This window comes from Leucoraja erinacea, chromosome 3 (genome assembly GCF_028641065.1).
Source record: "Leucoraja erinacea ecotype New England chromosome 3, Leri_hhj_1, whole genome shotgun sequence".
NCBI lineage: Eukaryota > Metazoa > Chordata > Chondrichthyes > Rajiformes > Rajidae > Leucoraja > Leucoraja erinaceus.
This window is the reverse complement of record NC_073379.1, coordinates 61813519-61839025: the sequence shown is the minus strand read 5'-3', so window position 1 is coordinate 61839025 and position 25507 is coordinate 61813519. Positions and strand designations below refer to the sequence as shown.

The following is a 25507-nucleotide window of genomic DNA, read 5'->3' as shown; positions in this document are numbered from 1 at the left end:
CCTTCTCCCCATATCCCCTGACTCTGCTATCTTTAAGACCCTATGAAGATGAAGACAAACTATGAAGATAGTTAGTGCTGGGGCAAAGAGATGGTAATCCCCACCAACCAAAGAATGGAGGTTGGTTTACACTCAACGGAACTTAATGTGGTTGACTTGGAAATGGTGATAGATGGCATATCCAAATGCATACCAAAAGTAGACAGCCTGTCCATCCAATATGGATTGATAGTGAAAATTATGAGAATACTCGACATTTACTGTAATGTTTGACTAAGGTTTAAATGCAATCTGAAAAAAACGCAGGCAACATCCTCATTCTTTGCACATATCCATCCACAGAGAACACAAAATGTCCACAAGCGTATTGTAAAACACCTGACTGATGGAGAAGACACTAACTCTGCTTCAGTTCTTATAAGTCTTAACTTTCACACCCTTTGTTAGTCATACAGCATGGAAAAAAACCCTTTGGCACAACTTGTCATGCTGACCAAGATGGCCCATCTACACTCGGCCCATGTGCTTAAGTGTGGCCCATATCCCTCTAAACCTTTCTTATCCATGTACCTGTCCAAATGTATGTTAAATGTTGTTATAGTGCATGCCTCAACTACCACCTCTAGCAGCTCGTTTTATGTACCCACCACCTTATGTGTGAAAAGGTTGCCCCTCAGATTCCTATTAAATCTCTCCCTTCTCACCTTAAACATATGTCCTGTGGTTCTTGATTCCCTGACCTTGTGCATTCACCTTATCTATTTCCCTCATGATTTCAAACACCATTTATTTGCATTAAACTCCATTTGCTGTCCGTCAGCCCACGTGCCCAACTGATCAAGATCCTGCTGTAATTTCTGAACACCATCTTAACTATCTATGATACCACTCACGTTCATGTCATCTGCATACTTACAAATCATGTGTTGTACAATCTCACCCAAGCGTATTATTCTGAAATGTGCTCCAGGCTCTTCAAGTGGGAGTTTATTGCTGGCAGCATGAAGTATTTTGCACAGAACAGCTTCTTCATCCGGAAGCATTAAAGACTGTCTATACCGAAGGAAGATGCTCTCAATATTACAACAAACAAAGACATCCTTTGATCATCCAAACAAATTAGGATGTACTGTATGTGCCGGTGGAATCAAAAAATTAAAAGAATGTTCAGCATTTTTTTAATGTTTATTAAGCTCTGAGATTCTTTGCCATATAGAAATTAACAGACAAAGAAAGACACAAGAGTATGCCATCACCTATTATGGCAGGACCTGACACATCCATTCAGCAGAGAGCACAAAATATAGCTCAGGTCAGCACAGAGCCAGTTGCAGGTCAGTGCAATGTGCAATAAGGACACCTGCAGCCAATTTGTATTTTGATGATCATTCAACAATAGAGCGATTAAGATATGGGATCTCACTGTCATAAACTGAACAGAGCTGAAAAAGCTAATTCTTTGCAGCAAGAGGTTGCTCTGCTTTATGTCAATTGTGATCCAGAATGCCATTGCAGCAGTGGAATTAAAACGTTTAATGTTTAGTATCAGTAGACTATTCAATCAACTAGTATTCAACGTGAAAGATAATGATCAGATCTGATTGTTACTTACCATCAACAAATAATTTTAAATGTATTGGAAATCATGGGTTGTTTTCCCCTTTCCTGAGTTAGTTTTTGATTAGGTCAATCTATATTCTCAAATCAACCTCGGTAGAGAACTGGGGAATGGAACTAAAGTTTTCTGTTGGTGATACATTGCACATACGCAAATGAAATGTTTCAAATGAAATGAGCAATGATGTATGATAAAGGGAGTGTACCAAGAGTGAGACCTACACAAAAAAATAAGAACAGTCAAACATTTACATTTGAATTAAAAATATTTCCAACAAGAATCTATTGCATACATGAATGAAATTGGGGAAATAAATCTTTCCTTTCTGAACTAGAAACTTTGATTGAGAATAAAATATTTATTTTCAAGACTTGGGTGTTGCCTGCAAAGTCGGTGGGGTGGAAGATTGCAACCTCCATGTGGTCCGCCCTGTTTCGACTAATGCAATCAACTCAACGTGCACAAACGGAAGATCAAATAGAACAAGCTGTCCAACAACTTTAGGCTGTGCATGTCACACAAAAGAAGAAGAAGCAAAGTCGGCATTTATTGCCCATCTCTAATTGCACCCGTGAGCTGAAGAACCAGCAATTATTTCCAAGTCAGGATTGTTTGCGGCTTAGAGAGGACACAGCTGTGGTGGAATTCCCTTGCACTTGCTGTCATTTTCCTTCTTGGTATTGGACGTGGTTTGGGAAGTGTTGTTGGAGAAGCCGGGGCGGGTAATTGCAGTGAACGTTCTTGGATAATGTACAGCGGCCTCTCTGTGCTATTACCGAAGGGCATGATAGGGAACTAATCAAGCTATGTGCTTTGTCCTGGATGGTGTTGGTGCAGTATTCATCCAGGAATGTGGAGAATATTCCCTACACTTTGAATTTAGAAATGTTTATGGTGTCAGGAGGAAAATCATTAGCTGCAGGATGTTTATTTTTTGATCTGCTCTTGTTATTAAGGTATGTATGTGGCCAATTGAGCTTCCAAACAATGGTTATCCCCAGGATTTTGATAGGGTTTCAGTGACAGTATTGCCATTGAATGTCAAGGGTGGGTGATTAGCATGTTGTAATTGCAGATGGCCAGTACACAGCACAAATGTACATGCCACTGATCACCCCATGCCTGTTAGTTGTGCAGATCTTGGTGCATGCAGACATGGGCAGCTTTATTTGCTGTGGAGCTGTGAATGGAATTGAACATTGTGCAAACATCATCAAGTGTCACAGACATATAAGCCAGAAAGCAATATTTCAATAGCAGTAAACATAAAATGGTCCCAAGCACTGCAATCTCCTCAGAAGCTGCACCATTTTAAGCTTTAAGACCTTAAGCTTGGTTGCTCATTGCGTATGATGCAAAAAAAAAGTAATTGGTGAAGCAGTTAAAGGTGATTGGCACTAGAACATTGCCAATTGCACAAATGACATTGGAACTTCTGCCATGATATCCTGGCGCTGGGGTTGTTGGCCTCCATCAACCATATGCAAAGTATTACTCCAACAACATTTGTTTCATTTGGTTCACATTTGGACCGAGAGTGAGATGAGGTCTGGCACCGAGTGGTCCTGGTAAAACCCAGCCTGGGCAACATTGAGTTTACAGAGTTGATGTGGACAAGCTTTTCCCTTTGAGAATAGGGAAGATTCAAACAAGAGGACATGACTTCAGAATTAAGGGACAGAAGTTTAGGGGTACAGGTGCACAACCTTTTATCCGAAAGCCTTGGGACCAGATACTTGTCGGATTTCGGACATTTTCGGATTTCCGAATGGAAGATTTTTAGCGTAGATTAGGTAGGTAGCGCGGGCGGCTTGAAAAGTCCGGAGCGACTGCCTCCTCCCTGGAGACCAGGGAATCATTGTAAATCATTGCATAAATGTTAGTCAGTTAGTTTGGAGGGATTTTATGTGGTGGTGGTGGGGTGGGTGGGTGAAGGGGGAAACTTTAATTCTTAGTCCCCTACCTGGTCGGCGACTCCCAACATCGCGGAGCTGGGGGCTCCGTCTGGCCGCGTGCGGCGCCGGTTGTAGCTCCGACCCCGGCAACTCTACCCCTGGCTGCGAGGCGCTCCAAATCCAGCGCCGCCCGCGGCCCCAGCTCCGCGAATGTTGGGAGAAGGTGGCCTCCGCGCCCTGGAGCTTACCGCACAGCGACCCGGTAAGGCATTGCCCGCTCCCCGCTGGTATCCCAGCGCTGCGACGCCGCTGACTCCCAACATTTGCGGAGCTGGGGTGGGGGGCGTCCGGCCGCGGGCGGCGGTGGATTTGGAGCGTCTCGCAGCCAGTGGTAGAGTTGCCGGGGTCGGAGCTACAACCGGCGCCGCCCGCTGGCGGCCACAGCGCTGCGGAGCTTACTGCATGGCGACCCGGTAAGGCATTGACCGCTCCCCCTCTCCGACCAGGTAGGGGACTAAGAATTAAAGTTTACCCCTTCAACCCCCCCTTCACATTAAAGCCCTCCAAACTAACTGACTAACATTTAAGCAATGATTTACAGATGTTTAAGTGTCTCCCCGGTCTCCGGGGAGGAGGCAGCCGCTACAGTAGTACAGACCTGGGTTGACCGTGGGTCGTTTCGGGTCAAGTTTGGCGCCAAACGCGAACTTTGGTGTGCCGATGACATCCTGGAAAAAATGGCCGGTTTTCGGTTTCCGGAACACCGGATAAAAGGTTGTGCACCTGTAATATGAGGGGGAACTTCTTTACTCAGAGAGTGGTAGCGGTGTGGAATGAGTTTCCAGTGGAAGTGGTGGAGGCAGGTTCATTGGTATCATTTAAAAATAAATTGGATTGGCATATGGATGAGAAGGGAATGGAGGGTTATGGTATGAGTGCAGGCAGGTGGGACTAAGGGGAAAAAAATTTGTTCGGCACGGACTTGTAGGGCCGAGATGGCCTGTTTCCGTGCTGTAATTGTTATATGGTTATACGGTTATATGGTTTCAACAGAGTGCCAAATGGTTCACTTGTTTAAATGCTGCCTTGGTGTGAAGGACAGTCACTCTCAATTTGACTTTGGGACTCAGCTCTTTGTTTCATATTTGGACCGAGAGTGAGATGAGGTCTGGCACTGAGTGGTCCTGGTAAAACCCAGCCTGGGCAACATTGAGTAGACTATTGGTGAGTAAGTGTGACCTGGCAGCACTATCAATGACAGATTGCATCACTTTGCTGAAGACAAGAGCGGGCTGATTGGCCAGCATTAAATTGCATTGAATTGAATACTTTATTGTCACATGTGACAAGTCACAGTGGAATTTTTTGCTTGCATACCCAAGGTGTGCAATAGTCGGCATGCAAAGGGTGTTGTCAAAGTTACAAAGTACCCCGTGCCAGGTACACTCTTGTTCTCCCTCCCCTCCCTCACGGCAGTTCCCTCCTTTGTTCTCCAATAAGCCAAATTGGATTGTTCCAGCCTTTTGTGAACAAGATACATCTAGGCAATTTTCTACACTGTCTGGTAGTTGCCAGATATATAACTGCCCTGGAACCACTCGGAATAAAAGTGCAGCTAGTTCTGGGGAGCATGTTTTCAGTACTACAGATTAGATTTTGTCTGGTCTCATAGTCCTTGTTGTATCCAACATTTCTGCTTTTTTCCCCCAATATTCTTGTGATATTCATGTGAAGAGCTGACAAATATTCATAATCTGCAAACAGGTTGCTAGTATGAAGCAATGGTAGAGATGTTTAACTGGGTTGAAGTTGTGGAGACTAGCAAACTCAGGAGATTAGTAATCCCTGGAGACTAGCAAACTCTGGAGATGAGTAACAAGTTCTGGAGATTGGTAACGCATTGTGTGGTGCATGTCAGTATTATGGTGTAAATCCATTCAACAGGTTTTCGGTTGATCATCTCAACACTTAGTCTTAGATATATTTACATATTTCCAATTGGAGCCAGCAAGTTTACAACGCATAATGTTCTGAGGGAATGCTGCACTTGGGACTATTTTACTTTTACTGCTGTTGAAGTACATCTCAATATTGGATTTCAGTTAAGAACTAGAAAGAATGTTTGGTCTGATTCATATTTTGGTGGGAAGCCACGTTAACAATGATTGATGTGTAGGAAGGAACTGCAGATGCTTGTTTAAACCGAGAAAGACACAGTATGCTAAAGAACAGTCTGGACCCGAAATGTCACCTATTCCTTTTCTCCAGACATTCTGTCCGACCCACTGAGTTAACAGTGGTTGATCGCTGGTTCAAAGTATCTGATAGTCAACAACAAGTATAATTTTTATAAATAATAATTTTGTACAAAATCTTTTGTTCATATTGATTATATTTTGATATATCCCATCTGCACACGCACTTCAGGACTGGTGGATTTAATGAAGATTTTATTTTCTTGGGCGGTAAAAAGACAGAACAAACTAGCTTTTAACAGAAGCAGATTTCTGAACATACATTAATTTGGAGCAAGATTCATTTATTTTAGTTTAAGCACAATGTGCACTGGCAGATGTATTTAACTGCCCTTATGATCTGTGTCACTCTTTTTGATCATTAAATATCACCAACATTTGATCTTAAATAATAGTCTGCCAGAACCTATAAGTTTCCCATTTCTTTTCAATAAACATTGAGGAAAAACATTAATCCTTTTCAGAAGGCCCATTTTATATACAATGTGAAGGAATTTTATTTCACCATTCATAATGCAAAATACTCCAGGGAATATATGCCAGGAACTGGTAGGGTTGATTTTTACCATCTGGGATTTGCAGAATCCATGTTTCAATGAAGAAGAGGGTGTTTTAAAAATGTAGTTTTATGTTCAGGGGTAGCCATTGTTAGGCTCCTCTCACTGCATTCAAAAGGGGGTGGTGCTTAGTTACAACTGTGTCTGCAGTGACGGAATATAGTGCAGAGGAGTAAAGGCAGCAGGATTCCACACTGAATTCAGCACTGTGTCTGCGAGAGTGTCTGTGCATGCGTGTATTTTTAATTTGTTCCTTTGAATTCTAATCTTCAACAAACATGGGGAAGAAATCCAAAAAAGGATGTGATTTTAAAGCTGTTTTGAGGAAGAACTGGTTGCTCATGAGTACAATTCTCGCTGTAGTGTTAGGTAAGCTTTGCATGTGTAAGCTCTTGAATATTTTGTTGATGTACAATGAATATTTCTTCGTAAAGGAAAAGATCTGAATAGATTTATGTTATTATATAGAGTTCTGTATAATGTAGCTACATTCTAGATCTTATTAGTATTCATATCACCGTGTTAATATTAACACCTGCTAGTGCGGCTGATGCTTCAATTGTGCGGTTTTTAATGCTTAAATTAATTGGTTTGACAAATTATGCAGGATTCCATTATACCATTGTCCCAAAGCTTTTTAAACCTACACAAAAACAAATGCCAGATAGCATTTTTAATGAGTTATATATGTATCATTGCAATGAAATATCTAGCTCTAGCTAGTAAATGTAAGAGTTAATCAGCCCATCACATGAAATGGTATTTTGCAATTTTATTCTCTTTATTTATTCTCTTTTCTGTTAATTTAATTCATTGGGTTATCTATTACTTAATATTCACTGAAGGTGAGCAAACAATCTCTTCCCAGGTTGAAGCCACAGCTCTCTGTACTTACCTACTGGGAAGTATTCAGGGATGTTTGAAGTGAAATCATCTCAAATATGTGAAATTGATTTGCAAACAAAATGATGAAGAATCTACAAAAATAATTTCAGTTTCATGCTAAGCGAGGAGTGCGAATGAAAGAACTAAGAGATGCTCGTTTTTCTTGTGTTGTGAGAATATCCACTTTCCATCTGTTGGGGAAAGATGCACTATCATTTATGGGTGCTACTGCAGAGAGAGAGAGAGAGAGAGAGAGAGAGAGAGAGAGGGAGAGAGAGAGAGAGGTGAGAGAGAGGCGAGAGAAAGAAAGAAGGCGAAAAAGTGACTGAGAAACAACAAAAGAGAAAGAAAGAGAGAGACCCAATTGACTTGAAAATCTTATCAACTTTTCTCCTCAGAAATAATAGAGGAATGAACAAAGAATAGTGTAACAAATGAATTATGTATTAACCTATTTACAGTAAATAATTTCTAACTGGATTTGGGTAAAAGATGCAGTTCTTTTTTATTCTTTCTGAATTATAATTTCATTGATAATTAGTAAAATTATTTTAAAAAAATCAATTTAGCTCATAAACATTACAATTGGTTTTCTAAATTTCACAAATAATGGCTAAAAGCTTTGTGCATCAGGATTTTTCTCTCAATGTAATTCTGTAAAATTGATTTCAGAGGATTATTGCAAAAACAATAATGTTCTTGCAAAGTGTCCAATCATCACCTCTAATTTACTTACTTTACTAATTTACTAACTATCCTTCTTCTTTCAATAACAGATTCACTATTATTTCTATGTAACTTTCACTCCATGTCTTCTGATTACAAAACGCATGTTATCACCTCAACATCTGCAACTGGTGGCTTTATTAATACATAATGTATTCAAAACAGTCACGTCTGCGCTCTGGAGGAAAATAATTTTATCAGGTTGCACTTATCAGAGCCCAATTCTATTCAGTATTGTTTGCACAACATTCATTTGAATTCATTCAGAGTGATATCGTATTGTAACTGACCCGCATTCCAATGCTAATACATTACAATGAACTGCCCCTTTGAAATGATTATCCGTGATCACATCAGAGATTTAAATTTTAAGTTTGCTCAGAGAGATGTGGCCCATGTTTCATCTCAGCATAAATGAAGTGTGACTAGAATTGTTTAGTCTTTGTGTGTAAGTATAATATATGGTCGATAATGAGCGTTCATCCAGTGTCATTTCCTTACAGTAAATCCTCGTTATAATAGACTATAGGAGGGGAGTGGTGTCCGATAATGCAGATAACAGAATAAGGTATTATCATTGTATAAGTAGTAGAAACAAACAACTGCAGTTGCTGGTTAATCCACAAAAGTACACAAAGTGCTAGAGTAACTCAGCAGGTCAGGCAGCATCTCAGTCTGCCTAGGCCTATGCGATCTTCCAGTTGCTAAACATCTTAACTCCCCTCCAATTCCCATACTGACCCTTTCTGTCCTGGACCTCTTCTACTGTCAGAATAAGGCCAAACACAAATTGGAGGAACAGCACCTCATATTTTGCTTGTGCAGCTTACAACCCAATGGTATCAATATTGATTTATCTTACTGTTTTTATGCCTAGTTGTCACCTTCCCCACAGCCAACAATGAACCGTTCTACATTTCCCTGATCATCGTCTGTTTTGATCTGTAGTTTTCACACCTTACCCCTCCATATCTCTAGTTTCCCTCTCCCACTCTGAAGTAGGGCCTCGACCCTAAACATCACCCATTCCTTCTCTGCCTGTCCTGCTGAGTTACTCCAGCAATTTGTGTCTATATCTGGTGAACATGGATAGGCAATGTTTCAACTCGGGACTTTTCTTAACACACACTGGCTTGAAATCCAGGTGAGTTGACGGGCCCAACCTACTGGCTGCCAGAGGAGAGGAGAGGATCGGCGCAGTCATTGGTTACGGCCCGTGTGTGGCTGGTGTGCAGGTAAGGGTTGGTGGTGGCAGGCACGGCCTGGAAGTGGCCGAGGAAGTCGTGTGAGTCAGCAGTGGCAGCAGTAGGTCTGGCCGGGGAGGCGGTGTGGGTCCGGGATGCCTCTGGTAGTATATCAGTAGGTCTGTCCGCTATAACCAAAATGCATTATAATGAGGTGCGTTAAAACAAGGGTTTACTGTACTTGGAGATATTTAAAGAAAAGTTGAAGTACAGTTTTGCAGGAATTGACAAAAAGAGAGTTTGCTCAGTTATTTGAAGCTTAACAATGGAATTTGTTGAACTGCCTTTGATGAATTGTAGCGATAAGCTTTGGAATAAAGGTATCTATAGTTAGTGAGACTGCAAGCTCCAAAGGCAAAGATGGAATACCATGTTTCTATTTAGCCAAGGCATTAAAAACAGGTAAATATATCTGGAAATGTCTCGGTATGCTATGCAACAACTGTGGAGAGAAAGAAGATGATGGGGTGCACTAACAGCTAGCTGTGAGACCATACAGAGCTGCCAGCTAGCAGCAAAGCATATGTCATTGACTGACCTCTGATCTGACCTTGGATTCACCACTGAGTCCTGTGATGTTCCTGAATGACCCTGAGCTAATGTGCGGATGCAGTTCATATCCAATTCCTCAGCTTTAAGCACACATATATGAACTAGAATGCGTCACCAAACTTCATTAAGGTGATTAAATTAATGTTTTAATTTTAATTTATTTGAATTAATATCAATATTTTAATTCATTTACATAGGGTAACTGCATTTTAAATGAACTTACTTTTTTAAATTATTTCAATTTTTTTTTCAATTGTCTCTCAGGGTCATAACTGATCGTAAAACAGCAGAGACATCTGAAACAATTGGAAAGGCCTTCCAACAGCACAAGTTATTAGAAGGCATCAGAAATGTCAGTGGATGGGTTACATTTTTGCAGTCTGAAGCACAGTTGCTATTCTGCTTTCAGAATGGCCTTGACAGGAACACCTGAACTTCACTGAGAACTGTGTGGTTGCTAAACATGGTGAAACTTGTGGTGAAGGTGGAGCTGGGGAGGCAGGGAGAGTGGGCGGGGGGAGGGGGAGAGAAAGCTTTGTCTGTGATAGATGCATGCCAGCTAATATGACTTTTGTACCCATGTGGTGTACATATATAGAGAGAAGGATGCTACTCCTTCCAGTCTGCTACTAAGAATCAAATGGGTTGGAACAAATGGAAGCCCCAAGCACAATATTTCTAAGTAGTTACAGCAAATGTATTGTGATTGGATTGGGGATTTTACTGCCCTTTAAATGCAGATAAATAATTGGGAATCCAAAATTAACCATTACATTTCTGAATGGTAACTGAAATTGAGGAGAAGATATTGTCATTTAGCATCTGATCATAATATGTGACACTTACAGTTTAGCCCTTCCACACATTTAATATGGGAAAAATAATAAGATAAAGAGTAAGGTTTGCGAGTTGTTTTTGATTAGGATGGATTTTGCATTGTTTTGCTATCTCACATGGCTTTTTTATTTTTTTTTTAATGTTTTTATTTTATTAGGTTAATACAGTACAAAACAGTACAGTGGAACCTAATTTTAGGTGCCAACTATGTCATACCATAATCCATTCTATGTACAACCTCTATTTTTATGTTTTGAGAAGGAAGTAAGCAAGACAAGAAAAAGAAAACAATAGAAAGGGGAAAAAGAGGAAAAATAGCTGGTAGAGAATGAAGTGTGTATATAAAAAAAAGAAAAAGTGGAAAGTAGAAATAGGAGAGAAGGCCCCTTAAAAGGGAAATTTTCAAATCTTTATTCAGAGATGTAGATCTATCCACGGCATGAACTGAAATCAGCAATCTTTACGGTACTGCTGCATCACATGATTCCAAAAAGTCGATGGAAGGAGACCAACTCCTTAAGAATTGGTCATATTTATCTATTAGTCGGAGTCTCATTTCTTCAAGACGTGCCAAGTCCATCATATTCCTAATCCACAATTTAACAGTTGGTATGGTTGTATTTTTCCAAAATTTAAGTATCAATTTCTTTCCAATTATTAACCCATAATTAAAAAAAACGTTTTGGTCTTTATTTAAATTGATATCTTCTACTATTATTCCAAATATAATCCATTCCGTTTTAGGTTCAATTGTGGACTTGAAAAGCTTTGTAAATATATCAAATATATCGCTCCAAAATTTATTCAACTTTGTACATCCTACAAATGAATGTGTTATATTAGCATTTTGAAACAAACATTTATCGCATCTGGGAGAGACGTTTGGATAAAATTTATTCAACCTCGTTTTTGAATAATATAGTCTATGTAATAATTTGAATTGAATTAAATTATGTCTTGCATTAATAGAACAATTATGTGTGTTCATCAGATACTTTTCCCATCTATCCTTCGAGATCTTTATCATTAGCTCATGTTCCCAATCTTCTCTTAGTTCTTCTGTTGAGGGTAATTCTCTATTTAATATATTATTATAAAGGTATGATATTAGTTTTTGTGAATCAGCCTTAATATTCATTGCTTCTTCTAAAGGGTCTAAAACTATAGTTTGAAATCTATGTATATATTTAACCATATAACATATAACCATATAACAATTACAGCACGGAAACATCTCGGCCCTACAAGTCCGTGCCGAAAAATTATTTTCCCTTAGTCCCACCTGCCTGCACTCATATCATAACCCTCAATTCCCATCTCATCCATATGCCTATCCAATTTATTTTTAAATGATACCAACGAACCTGCCTCCACCACTTCCACTGGAAGCTCATTCCACACCGCTACCACTCTCTGAGTAAAGAAGTTCCCCCTCATGTTACCCCTAAACTTCTGTCCCTTAATTCTGAAGTCATGTCCTCTTGCTTGAATCTTCCCTATTCTCAAAGGGAAAAGCTTGTCCACATCAACTCTGTCTATCCCTCTCATCATTTTAAAGACCTCTATCGAGTCCCCCCTTATCCTTCTGCGCTCCAGAGAATAAAGACATAACTTATTCAACCTTTCTCTGTAACTTAGTTGTTGAAACCTAGGAAACATTCTAGTAAATCTCCTCTGTACTCTCTCTATTTTGTTGACATCCTTCCTATAATTGGGCAACCAAAATTGTACACCATACCCATACTTCCAAATGGCCTAAATCACTCTGTAGACTTTGGAAATCCTCTTCATTATCCGCAACTCCCCCTATCTTGGTCTCACCAATGCCTTGTACAATTTTAACATTACATCCCATCTTTATACTCAATGCTCTGATTTATAAAGGCTAGCATACCAAAAGCTTTCTTTACCACCCTATCTATATGAGATTCCACCTTCAAGGAACTATGCACGGTTATTCCCAGATCCCTCTGTTCAACTGTATTCTTCAATTCCCTACCATTTACCATGTACGTCCTATTTTGATTTGTCCTGCCAAGGTGTAGCACCTCACATTTATCAGCATTAAACTCCATCTCCCATCTTTCAGCCCATTTTTCCAAATTACCTAAATCACTCTGTAGACTTTGGAAATCCTCTTCATTATCCACAACACCCCCTATCTTGGTATCATCTGCATACTTACTAATCCAATTTACCACACCTTCATCCAGATCATTGATGTACATGACAAACAACAAAGGACCCAACACAGATCCCTGAGGCACCCCACTAGTCACTTGCCTCCAACCCGACAAACAACCATCCACCATTACCCTCTGGCCGAACAGGAACATAAAGATTCTGTACTCTTAAAATTTCCCCTTTAAATGTCCTCCATTTCTCTTCTACATCCTTCCCATAAAACAAAATGTCCCAGTTCACTCCTTTTAAATCATTTCACATCTCATCAAAGTTAGCCTTTCTCCATTCAAAAATCTCAACCCTAGGTCCAGTTCTGATCCTCTCCATAATTATATTGAAACTAATGGTATTGTGATCACTGGACCCGAAGTGCTCCCCAACGCATACCTCCGCCACCTGTCCCGTCTCATTTCCTAACAGGGGGTCCAGCACTGCCCCTCCTCTAGCAGGTACCTCTATGTATTGCTGCAAAAAACTATCCTGCACACATTTTACAAACTCCAAACCATCCAGCCCATTTACCGAATGTGTTTCCCAGTCTATGTGTGGAAAGTTGAAATCTCCCACAAACACTGCCTTGTGCTTACTACTAATATCTGCTATCTCCTTACATATTTGCTCTTCCAATTCTCGATCCCCATTTGGCGGTCTATAATACACCCCTATAAGTGTTGCTACACCTTTCCCACTTCTCAGTTCCACCCAAATAGCCTCCCTAGATGAGCCCTCCAATCTATCCTGCCAAAGCACTGCTGTAATCTCTTCCCTGACTAGCAATGCAACACCTCCACCTCTTGCCCCTCCAATTCTATCACACCTGAAGCTACGAAATCCTGGAATATTTAGTTTCCAATCACAGCCCTCCTGCAACCATGCTTCACTGATCACCACAACATCATACTTCCAGGTGTCTATCCAGACTCTAAGCTCATCCACCTTTCTTACAATGCTCCTAGCATTAAAATATGCACATTTAAGAAAACCCCCGTCCCTTATTCTCTGTTTATTTCCTTTTTCTTCTTTCTCCTCTTGTGTCCGAGTGCTTCCCTTTTCTGCTTCCTGCCTCCCATTCTGTCTACTAGCTTTCTCTATTTGAGTCCCTCGCCCCGACCATTCTAGTTTAAAGTCTCCCCAGTAGCCTTTGCAAATTTCCCAGCCAGGATATTGGTCCCCCTCGGGTTCAAGTGCAACCCATCCTTTCAGTACAGGTCCCACCTTCCCCAAAAGAAGTCCCAATGATCCAGAAACTTGAATCCCTGCCCTCTGCACCAGTCTTTCAGCCACGCATTTATCCTCCACCTCGCTCCATTCCTACTCTCACTGTCGCGTGGCACAGGCAGTAATCCTGAGATTGGTACCTTTTTGGTCATTTTCCTTAACTCTCCTCCCGACTCCCTAAATCCTCCCTTCAGGACCTCTTCCCTTTTTTTTTATCTATGTCATTGGTACCTATATGTACCACAACCTCAGGCTCCTCTCCCTCTGATTTCAGGATATCTAGGACGCGTTGAGACGTCCGAGACCTTGGCACCAGGGAGGCAGACCACCATCCTGGTCTCCCAACTGCGTCCACAGAATCGCCTATCTGACCCCGTAACAATAGAGTCCCCAATTACTATTGCCCTCTTCTTTTTGTCCCTACCTTTCAGAGCAACAGGACCGGTCTCTGTACTGGAGGCCCGTCCGCTGTCGCTACCCCCGGGCAGGCTGTCACCCCCATCCGTACTCAAACAGGAGTACTTATTTGCAAGGTGTACCGGCATTGGAGTACTCACTCCATATTTCTTCATAAAGTCACATATCTGTATATATTTAAAATATTGATTATCCTTCAGTTTAAATTTTTATTTTAAATGTTGAAATGATAACAGTTTGCCCAATTCATACACATCCCCTACTTTCCTAATCCCCAGTCTATCCCATTGTTGATATTTTTTGTCGATGAGAGATGGTTTGAATGTGGGGTTGTTCAATAGTGGGGTTAGTACTGATAGATTATTTAATTTCAAGGATACTTTTATTTGTTTCCAAATTCTTATTGTATTGTGAATAATTGGGTTCTTCTTATATATTATACTATTCAATTTTATCGGTGAGAGCAAGATCGTTCCTATATCGTGCGGATAGCACTCCTCTTTCTCCATTCTTATCCACTCCAACTGCTGAGTGGAACTATCCAACCAGTACATTATGTTCTTAATATGCACTGCCCAGTAGTAATACATAAAGTTAGGTAATGATAAACCCCCAACTTCTTTAGGTTTACACAAATGCTTTCGTTGAATTCTGTGTGCTCTGTAATCCCATATAAAATTAGTGATAGTAGAATCTAGTTTTTTGAAAAAGTATTTTGGAATATATATTGGGATCGCTTGAAACAAATATATTAATTGTGGTAAGAAAGTCATTTTTATAGCGTTAATTCTACCTATCAATGAGAGCGGGAGCGTTTTCCAAAATTTAATCATATCATTCAGTTTATTTAATAGTGGCATAAAATTGGCACTAAATAATGATTTGTGTCTTCTCATAATTTGAATACCCAGATACTTGAATTTTTCTGTTGCAATTTTGAAGGGGAATTTTAGTAAGTGTCTCGAATCCTGTGGTTTTAAAGACATAATTTTGTTTTTATTCCAATTTATTCTATATCCTGAAAAAGAGCCGAATTCCTCAATTAATGTTAATAATGTGGGTATACTCGTTTGTGTATTAGTAATATATGAAAGGATATGATCAGCGTATAATGAAATGTTATTCTTTGAGTCCTTAGTGTTATATCCGTGAATATTTGGGTGATTTCTAATCCTTTCGGCCAGCGGTTCTATCATAAGGGCAAATAGCAATGGTGATAAGGCACAACCTTGCCTATTACCCCTTGATAAGTAAAATTTTGGAGATAGCATATTGTTAGTTAATATTGTTGCCATAGGTCTATCGTAAAGTAGTTTAACCCATCTAATAAAATTCTCTCCCGTATTAAATTTTTGGAGTACCTTGTATAAATACTGCCATTCTACCTGATCAAATGCCTTCGCTGCATCCAGCGTAACAACTGAAATATCTTCATTGTCCTCACATGGCTATTCAGCAATTTCCATTGGGCACCTCTGGTTTAGATCTATCGATAGTCTCAATTTTTTTAGTTTATCAATCATAAATCTAATTCTGTTCATATTAATCAATTATTGCAATCAAGAAATTATTTCTTGCATCCATTTATCAGTATCACACATGACAGAATGTAAAACTGAAAAGTGTAAACACAAAGTTATGTAGTTAATATAATACTGGTGAAACGTACATATGTAAACACTGAATTGTGTTCTCAATCAGTAACTAGAGTTCATTTTCGTAAACCACGAGACCTTTGGCCATTTCATTCTGTTGATGCATAAAGTAATCCAGATGTAACAATATCACTCAGTTAATTTTAACTAAATATTATCCTGAAAAATTAGCATTGTAAATTTTAAACGTCTGTGTTGAAATAAGCATGGAGAAATGTCGCCACTTATTATATCTCAAACTGACACCATAAAGAGGTAATGATTAAAAATCATGCCTATGAATCAACGATCAAGTACAATAATAAAATCACGATTATATTTTATTTACAGGTGATCAATTGATATTCTGATCCATTACGATGAAGAGATTTAAAACAAAATATTTGCCTAAATATTTCAGAGAGGGACATTAAAAACCTGCAAACAAATCTTTGATGGAAAACTGTTTAACACATGTATTTTTTATCCATGGGATCAGCCATAAAGGGATTAGGCTGTTTTTTTTTTGTGTTGGATAACAGACCAAAAACAGAGGGAATTAGGTCCTTAAATTGCAAATTGCCTTGAGAGAACAGCAATCCCCAAACTGAGAACATCTATCAGAAGAAGTGAAAGTGACGATCTTCACTAGAAAAATCGAACGTTTAAAGCCGACCATAGGAATTTGACAGAGGAGACACAGGAATATAAGTGTCAGCAAATAACAATGCAGCCTTATAGGGCTTTGGTAAGGCCACACGTGTAGTATTCCATTACAGGAATGATGCGGAGGCATTTGTAAAGGTGCAGAGGTGGCTTACCAGAATTATGCCCTGGTTTTGCGGATGTTAGCTGCTAGGAGAGGTTAAACAGACATGGATTGTTTTTCTCTGGAAAAGCAGAGATTAAGGGGAGACAAAAGAAGTATATAAAATTATGAGAGGCATAGATAGGGTAGATAGAATCCTTTTCTCAGGATGGAGATATCAGAGCATGGGAACTACAGGGTATATCTTTAAGATGAGAGGGGTAAAGTTTAAAGGAGATGTGCGTGGCAATATTTTTGTTTTACACTGAGGGAGGTGGCTGCCTGGAATGTGCTGTTGGTGGAGGAAGTTCCCCAGGTGGCATTTACAAGACATTTGGATTGGCTCATGGATATGTGGGGAATGGAGGAATATGGATTATGTGCAGGCAGATAAGAGTTGGTTTTGGCATCATGTTGGAATAGGCATTGTGGCCAAAGGTGCCCGTTTCTGTGCTGTACTGTTCTATGATAATTCCAAATTCAGTAGTATGCACAGGAGTTTAAATTTGAACTCTTTGAAGGAGCATAATCATGCATTCCGAACATTCTGCACATCCAAAGTTATATTTTGGAAGAGTATTGGGTGAGTGGGGACGTCATGCTCCCAACAACCCTTTGCATGCCCCTTGGAATGGCTCAGGCGCAGCTGGTAAAGTGCCAGAAAAGTGGGCTCAAATCTGATCTCCATTGTGTGGAGTTTGCATGCTCCCCTGGGGTAGAATGGGTTTCCTCCAGGTGCACCAGTTTCCTTTCTTAATCAGCCACTGCAAATAGCCCAAGTATGTAGGTGGCATTGATGAGAATGTGAGGAGATTAAGAATTGGATTAATGTAGGATTAGTGTCTAATGGCTGGCAAAATGGGATGGAAGGTCTGTGCTGACTTTAGAAGCAGGAGAGGTCTAAAATAAATATTTCAGTTTGCTATTTATTCTTATGAGGATGAGAATATTTAAATATTAAATTAAAAATAATATATATATATATTTAAAGGGAAGCTACAAAAGCACACTGGGGAATAGGAACAAAACCAGATAGGCTGCAAAAGAGGTAGGAGCACATTGGCTTTTTATGTTTAAGAAAGAACTGCAGATGCTTGAAAAATCGAAAGTAGACACAAATGCTGGAGAAAATCAACGGCTGAGGAACAGGTGATGTTTCGGGACGAGACCCTTCTTCAGACTGATCAGACCCGAAATGTTCTCGACCCAAAACGTCACCTATTCCTTCGATCCATAGATGCTGCCTCGCCCGCTGAGTTTCTCTAGCATTTTTGTCTACCTTTGGCTTTTTATGTTTTTCTGTTCCTTTGCAGGAAACAAATACATTTAAGTTTGTTTCATGTTCTTTTTTGAGTGCCCATTGTTTTTGTGAAATGAAATATCTCAACATTTCTCTACTAGCCTGTTTAAAAAAAAAAGATACATCATTCTACCTGAAAAAAAAGACTGAATAAATGCACCTTCCGCTAGTTAGCTGCCCAAATGAGAAAATCTACCCAGGTTTTCTCCAAGTGTGTCAAAATTACATTTGTACGGAACAGTCGGTATGAGACCAACTTTGGTAAATTATTAAGATGATTTGATGTAATGACAAGCCCAGTACAACGGAAATTAATAGAAGCAGAAATAAACAAAAACATCAACTGTTCCTGATAAATTAAATCAAAATAATATGCAAGTTGGAAATAAAAATCAGCACTAATATTTAACTTAGTATTTCCATGCTGCAAATTTAAGCATGTCAACCGAAGTTACCCAGTATTAAGACCAGATATATTCATCGTCTAACTTGAATCCGCTGCAGTATAGTAGCACAATAGTTCTATTACAAGGAAGGCTGCCAGTAAGTGCCCATTACACTGGCATTGAGACATGAGTTCAAATTCCCACCTTGGGGAATTTAAATTCTAATAATGAAATAAATCTGAAATTTGAAAAAGATGTTCAATTCAGGAATGAAAACCATAACTCCATCAAGATGTTGTAAATACACACTGGGTCACTGCTGTCTTTCAGGAAAGAGAATATGCTGCCCTTACCCCATTTCTTTTATTTGTGGCCAATGAAATTATATATGGCCCGGGTTTGAGCTTGCCCTCGGGTGCTGTCTGATTGGAGTTGGCATGTTTCCCTGTGTTTGTGTCGGTTTCTTTCGGGTTTACCTGTTTCCTCCCACATCCGGAGGACATGTGCGTTTGTGAGATAATTGGCTTCTACAAAATAGCCCTAATGACTACTCATAGAGTCATAGAATGATACAGCGTGGAAACAGGATCTTCGGCCCAACTTTCCCACACCGGCCAACATGTCCCAGCTACACAGATGAGATGGTGGAATAACGTAGAACTAGTGTGATTGGGTGATCAACAGTTGGCATGCTCGGTGGGCTGAAGGGTCTGTTTCCATGCTGTATCTCTAAACTAAACTAAACAGTGATGCCTAGCTGTGCCTGTTGGCTCAATATTTTCTCATTACACCATGAACTACACAACATCTTATTGCTGATATCCAGATGGACAAAGTTCCTTGTTTTGTAGAAAATCAAGCCTATCATGTAAATGTGGGATGGAAATGATCAAGGAGTTGAATGACACGCACATCTTAGAATTCCTGAACAATTGAAGAGGTGCTTAGTTTCATAATTTGTAAGATAAATGTTATGGTAATTGGAAAATTATCCATTGAGGATTGACCTAAATGTATGTGTTAAATCCCAGTTTAGAAATGTCATCCTGGATTAATTCATAATACTGGCACCTCTGCATTAGCAGATTGTAGATTTGTGTTTCTTCACGGATTAGAGTAATTGATGAGGTGTTAAACTGAAGTCTTTAATTTCCATTCAGGTATAACTGAAATATCTCACAATGCTCTTTGAATAAGGGTCCGATAATGTAAATAGTCTTACAGCACAAAAATGGGTCTTCAGCCCTCTTGTCCATGCCTACCAAGACACCACATTATCCCATGTTTGATGTATATATCTCTGTCCATGTACCTGTCCAATTGTCTTTTAAATGTTATTAGTTTACTTGCCTCAACTATTTCCTCTGGTCGCTTGTTCCATAAATGTACCACCCTCTTTGTGAAAAAGGTTGCCCCTCAAATTCATATTAAATCTTTCCCTTCTCACCTTAAACCTATGCTCACTAGTTCTTGATTTCACAAACCTTGGAAAAAGACTGTGTGCTTTCACCCAAATTATGCCCTTTGTGATGTTGTACACCTTTATAAAAATAACCCCTTAGTCTTCCATGCTCCAAGGAATAAAGGAATTATCTATTTGAATGAATGAATAGATTTATTGGCCAAGTATTCACATACAAGGAATTTGCCTTGGTGCCCCGCCCACAAGTGACAACATGACAGTTAGGAATGACACATAAAACATTAAGCATTAATAATAAAACATTATTGATTTAACATGAGAATTAAATAAAATGCCAGGGCAAAAGGAGGCTACAGATTTTTGGTTATTGCGTAGAGCTACTACTCGTGGGAAAAAAAGCTGTTTTTAAGTCGGGCTGTGGCAGCTTTGACAGTCCGGAGTTGCCTTCCAGAGGGAAGTGATTCAAAGAGGTTGTGGCCAAGGTGAGAGGGGTCAGAGATGATCTTACCTGCTCACTTCCTGGCCCTTGCAGGGTACAATTTGTCAATGGAGGGAAGTTTGCAGCCAATAACTTTCTTAGATATTCTTCAGTTCCTCTGTTCTATAACACTTCCCATGACCCTACACTTCATTGCAAAATTTCTACCCTGGTTCAACTTCCCACATTGCAACACCTCACATTTATCTGTATTAAACTCCATTGCCTTTTTCCTGCCGACTTACCCAGCTGATCAAGGCCGCTTGATGACTTTCTGCATTATCTTCATCACTCAACTATTTTAGTGTCATCTGCAAACTTTCTGACCATGCTGTGTACTTTCTCATCCAAATCGTGATGTAAATGACAAACAACAGTGGGCTCAGCTCTAACTCCTGAGGCACACACCTAGTCAACGGCCTGTAGTCTGCAAGACAACCTTCCACCATCACTAAATGAGTCTGCAGAAGGTTTCCAACCTAAAATGTTGCCTATCCATGTTCTTCAGGGATGCTGCCTGACCCGCTTAGTTTTTTGTGTCTATTTTCCACCATCACCCTCTACTTCCTGCCATCAAGCCAATTATGTATCCAATTAGCTAGCTCTCCTTGGATCCCATGAGATCCAAACTTCCTGAACAGACTAAAATGTAGACATTTATCAAAGGTCTTGCTGAAGTCCATATAGATTATATCATCAGCTCTGCCTTCATTAACCTTCTAGGTTATTTCTTTGAAAAATTCAATCATACTCATGTGACATGATCTTCCTTGCACAAAGGCATGCTTAGTATCCCTAATAAACTCCTGCCTTTGCAATTGCATATATATCTTATCCCTCAGAATCCCCTCCAGGAACCCACCTACCACGGATGTCAGGCTTGCTACTCAATAGTTACCAAGTTTTTCTTTGCATCTCTTCTTAAATAAAGGCACAATATTAGCCATCCTCCAGTCTTTAGGCATCTCACTCGTGGCTAATGATGACACATATCTCTCAGCAAGGGCTCCTGCAATTTCTTTGAGTATTGTGTGCAGTTTTGGTCTCCAAATTTGAGGAAGGACATTCTTGCTATTGAGGGAGTAGATCGAAGGTTCACGAGGTTAATTCCCGGGATGGCTGGACTGTCATATGTTGATAGAATGGAGCAGCTGGGCTTGTATGTTCCATTGTTTAAAAAGGGTTCTAAGAGTAAATCTAGCAATTATAGACCTGTTAGTTTGACGTCAGTGGTGGGCAAATTAATGGAAAGGATACTTAGAGATAATACATATAAGCATCTGGATAAACAGGGTCTGATTAGGAACAGTCAACATGGACTTGTGCCTGGAAGGTCATGTTTGACTAATCTTGAATTTTTTGACGAGGTTACTCGCGAAATTGATGAGGGTAAAGCAGTGGATATTGTATATATGGACTTCAGGAAGGCCTTTGACAAGGTTCCTCATGGAAGGTTGGTTAAGAAGGTTCAATTGTTGGGTATTAATGGTGGAGTAGCAAGATGGATTCAACAGTGGCTGAATGGGAGATGCCAGAGAGTAATGGTGGATGGTTGTTTGTCAGGTTGGAGGCCAGTGACTAGTGGGGTGCCACAGGGATCTGTGTTGGGTCCACTGTTGTTTGGCATGTACATCAATGATCTGGATGATGGTGTGGTAAATTGGATTAGTTAGTATGCAGATTATACTAAGATAGGTGGGGTTGTGGATAATGAAGTAGATTTTCAAAGTCTACAGAAAGATTTATGCCAGTTGGAAGAGTGGGCTGAAAGATGGCAGATGCAGTTTAATGCTGATAAGTGTGAGGTGCTACATCTTGGTAGGACAAATCACAATAGGACGTACATGGTAAATGGTAGGGAATTGAAGAATGCAGGTGAACAGAGGGATCTGGGAATAACTGTGCACAGTTCCCTGAAAGTGGAATCTCATGTAGATAGGGTGGTAAAGAAAGCTTTTGGTGTGCTGGCCTTTATAAATCAGAGCATTGAGTATAGAAGTTGGGATGTAATGTTAAAATTGTACAAGGCATTGGTGAGGCCAATTCTGGAGTATGATGTACAATTTTTGTCGCCTAATTATAGGAAGGATGTCAACAAAATAGAGAGAGTACAGAGGCGATTTACTAGAATGTTGCCTGGGTTTTAGCAATTAAGTTACAGAGAAAGGTTGAACAAGTTAGGGCTTTATTCTTTGGAGCACAGAAGGTTATGGGGGGACTTGATAGAGGTCTTTAAAATGATGAGAGGGATAGACTGAGTTGACGTGGATAAGCTTTTCCCATTGAGAGTAGGGAAGATTTAAACAAGAGGACATGACTTGAGAATTAAGGGACAGAAGTTTAGGGGTAATATGAGGGGGAACTTCTTTACTCAGAGAGTGGTGGCTGTGTGGAATGAGCTTCCAGTGAAGGTGGTGGAGGCAGGTTTGTTTTTATCATTTAAAAATAAATTGGATAGTTATATGGACGGGAAAGGAATGGAGGGTTATGGTCTGAGTGCAGGTATATGGGACTAGGGGAGAATACGTGTTCGGCACGGACTAGAAGGGTCGAGATGGCCTGTTTCCGTGCTGTAATTGTTATATGGTTATATGGTTATATATGGTATACTCTGGAATTTAGTAGGATGAGAGGTGATGTTTGAAACATATAAGATTATTAAGGGTTTGGACATGCTAGAGGCAGGAAACATGTTCCCGATGTTGGGGGAGTCCAGAATCAGGGGCCACAGTTTAAGAATAAGGGGTAAGACATTTAGAACAGAGATGAGGAAATCCTTTTTAACACAGGAGTTGTGAATTTGTGGAATTCTCTGCCTCAGAAGGCAGTGAAGGCCAATTCTCTGGATGCTTTCAAGAGAGTTAGATGGAGCTCTTAAAGATATCAGAGTCAGGGGATATGGGGAGAAGGCAGGAACAGGATACTGATTGTGGATGATCAGCCATGATCACAGTGAATGGTGGTGCTGGCTCGAATGACTCGAATAGCGGTGCTGGCTCCTGCACCCGTTGTCTATTGTCCATTGAGTTTCCAACGATTTATGGATATACCTGATCAGGTGATATCCTGAATGTTGTCTGTCCACTCGTTGCTGCAGTGATACATTTCAAAAGTGTATGATGGGTTGCAGAGGTTTGAGACAACTTCAAGTAATAACAAAGATACCATGGAAATCCTGTTAATTTCTATATAGGCAATAGACAATAGATGCAGGAGCAGGCCATTCAGCCCTTCGAGCCAGCACCACCATTCACTGTGATCATGGCTGATTATCCACATTCAGTACCCCGTTTCTGCCTTCTCCCCATATCCCCTGACTCCACTATCTTTAAGAGCTCTACCTAACTCTCTCTTGAAAGCATCCAGAGAATTGACCTCCACTTCTGAGACAGAGAATTCCACAGATTCACAACTCTCTGGGTGAAAATGTTTATCCTCATCTCCGGTCTAAATAGCCTACCCCTTATTCTTCAACTGTGGCCCCTTGTTCTGGACTCCCCCAACATCGGAAACATGTTTCCTGCCTCTAGCGTGTCCAATCCCTTAATAATCTTACAATGTCAATAAGATCCCCTCTCAAACTTCTAAATTTCAGAGTTTACAAGCCCTGCCGGTACATTCTTTTGACAGTCCCGCCATCCCGGGAATTAACCTCGTGAACATACGCTGCACTCCCTCAATAGCAAGAATGTCCTTCCTCTAATTTGGAGACCTAAACTGCACATACTACTCCAGGTGTGATCTCACTAGGGCCCTGTACAACTTCAGAAGGATCTCTTTGCTCTTATACTCTTATACTCTTGTTATGAAGAACAACATGCCGTTCGTTTTCTTCACTGCCTGCTGTACCTGCATGCTTACTTTCAGTGGCTGATGAACAAGGACCCCCAGATCCCATTGAACTTCCCCTTTTCCCAATTTGACACCATTCAAATAATAATCTGCCATCCGGTTTTTGCCAGCAAAGTGCAGACCTCACTTTTGTCCACATTAAACTGCATCTGCTATGCATCTGCCCACTCACCCAACCTGTCCAAGTTACCGTGCACCATCATAGCATCCTCCTCACAGTTCACACTGCCACCCAGCTTTGTGTCATCTGCAAACTTTCTAATGTTACTTTGAATCCCTTCATCTAAATCATTGATGTATATTGTAAATACTGCAGTCCCAGCACCGAGCCTTGCGGTACCCCACTAGTCACTGCCTGCCATTCTGAAAGGGACCCATTAATCCCTACTCTTTGTTTCCTGTCTGCCAACCAATTTTCTATCCATGTCAGCACTCTACCCCCAATACCATGTGCTCTAATTTTGCCCACTAATCTCCTATGTGGGACATTATCAAATGCTTTCTGAAAGTCCAGGTACACCACATCTACTGGCTCTCCCTTGTCCATTTTCCAAGTTGCATCCTCAAAAAATTCATGAAGATTAGTCAAGCATGATTTCCCCTTCGTAAATCCATGCTGACTCGGACCGATCCTGTTACTGCTATCCAAATTTGCCGCTATTTCATCTTTTATGATTGGCTCCAGCAACTTCCCCACCACCGATGTCAGGCTAACTGGTCTATAATTCCCTTTTTTCTCTCTCCCGCCTTTCTTAAAAAGTGGCATAACATTAGTTACCCTCCAACCCCCAGGAACTGATCCTGAATTTATAGAACATTGGAAAAAGATCACCAATTCGTCCATGATTTCTAGAGCCACTTCCTTAAGTACCCTGGGATGCAGACCCTCTGGCCCTGGGGATTTATCAGCCTTCAGTCCCATCATCCTACTCAACCATTTCCTGCCTAATGTGAATTTCTTTCCTGCCAAATGTATATCTTGTACTATTAAGCAAAATAGCTTGTTTCAAAGCAATCTTCTTTGGATAACATTAATCCATTATTGTTTCTGCAATTACCAATAATACACTGCAATATTAAAGCCATTCCAAATATAAACTCAGGATAGCATTCAACTTATGACAGCAATTAGAAACATAGAAACATAGAAACATAGAAATTAGGTGCAGGAGTAGGCCATTCGGCCCTTCGAGCCTGCACCGCCATTCAATATGATCATGGCTGATCATCCAACTCAG

General features: G+C 40.2%; 1 protein-coding gene across 1 annotated transcript in view; it reads left to right on the top strand.

Moving 5' to 3' along the window:
- Window positions 1–4307: 4307 nt before the first annotated feature.
- slc1a1 (solute carrier family 1 member 1) overlaps window positions 4308–25507 on the top strand; it is an 85956-nt gene continuing 64756 nt past the window's right edge. Inside the window, exon 1 of the mRNA XM_055632798.1 lies at window positions 4308–6694. Within this exon, the coding sequence (XP_055488773.1) occupies window positions 6604–6694 (91 nt within the window). The 5' untranslated portion in view covers window positions 4308–6603. The remainder of the gene's footprint in view (window positions 6695–25507) is intronic.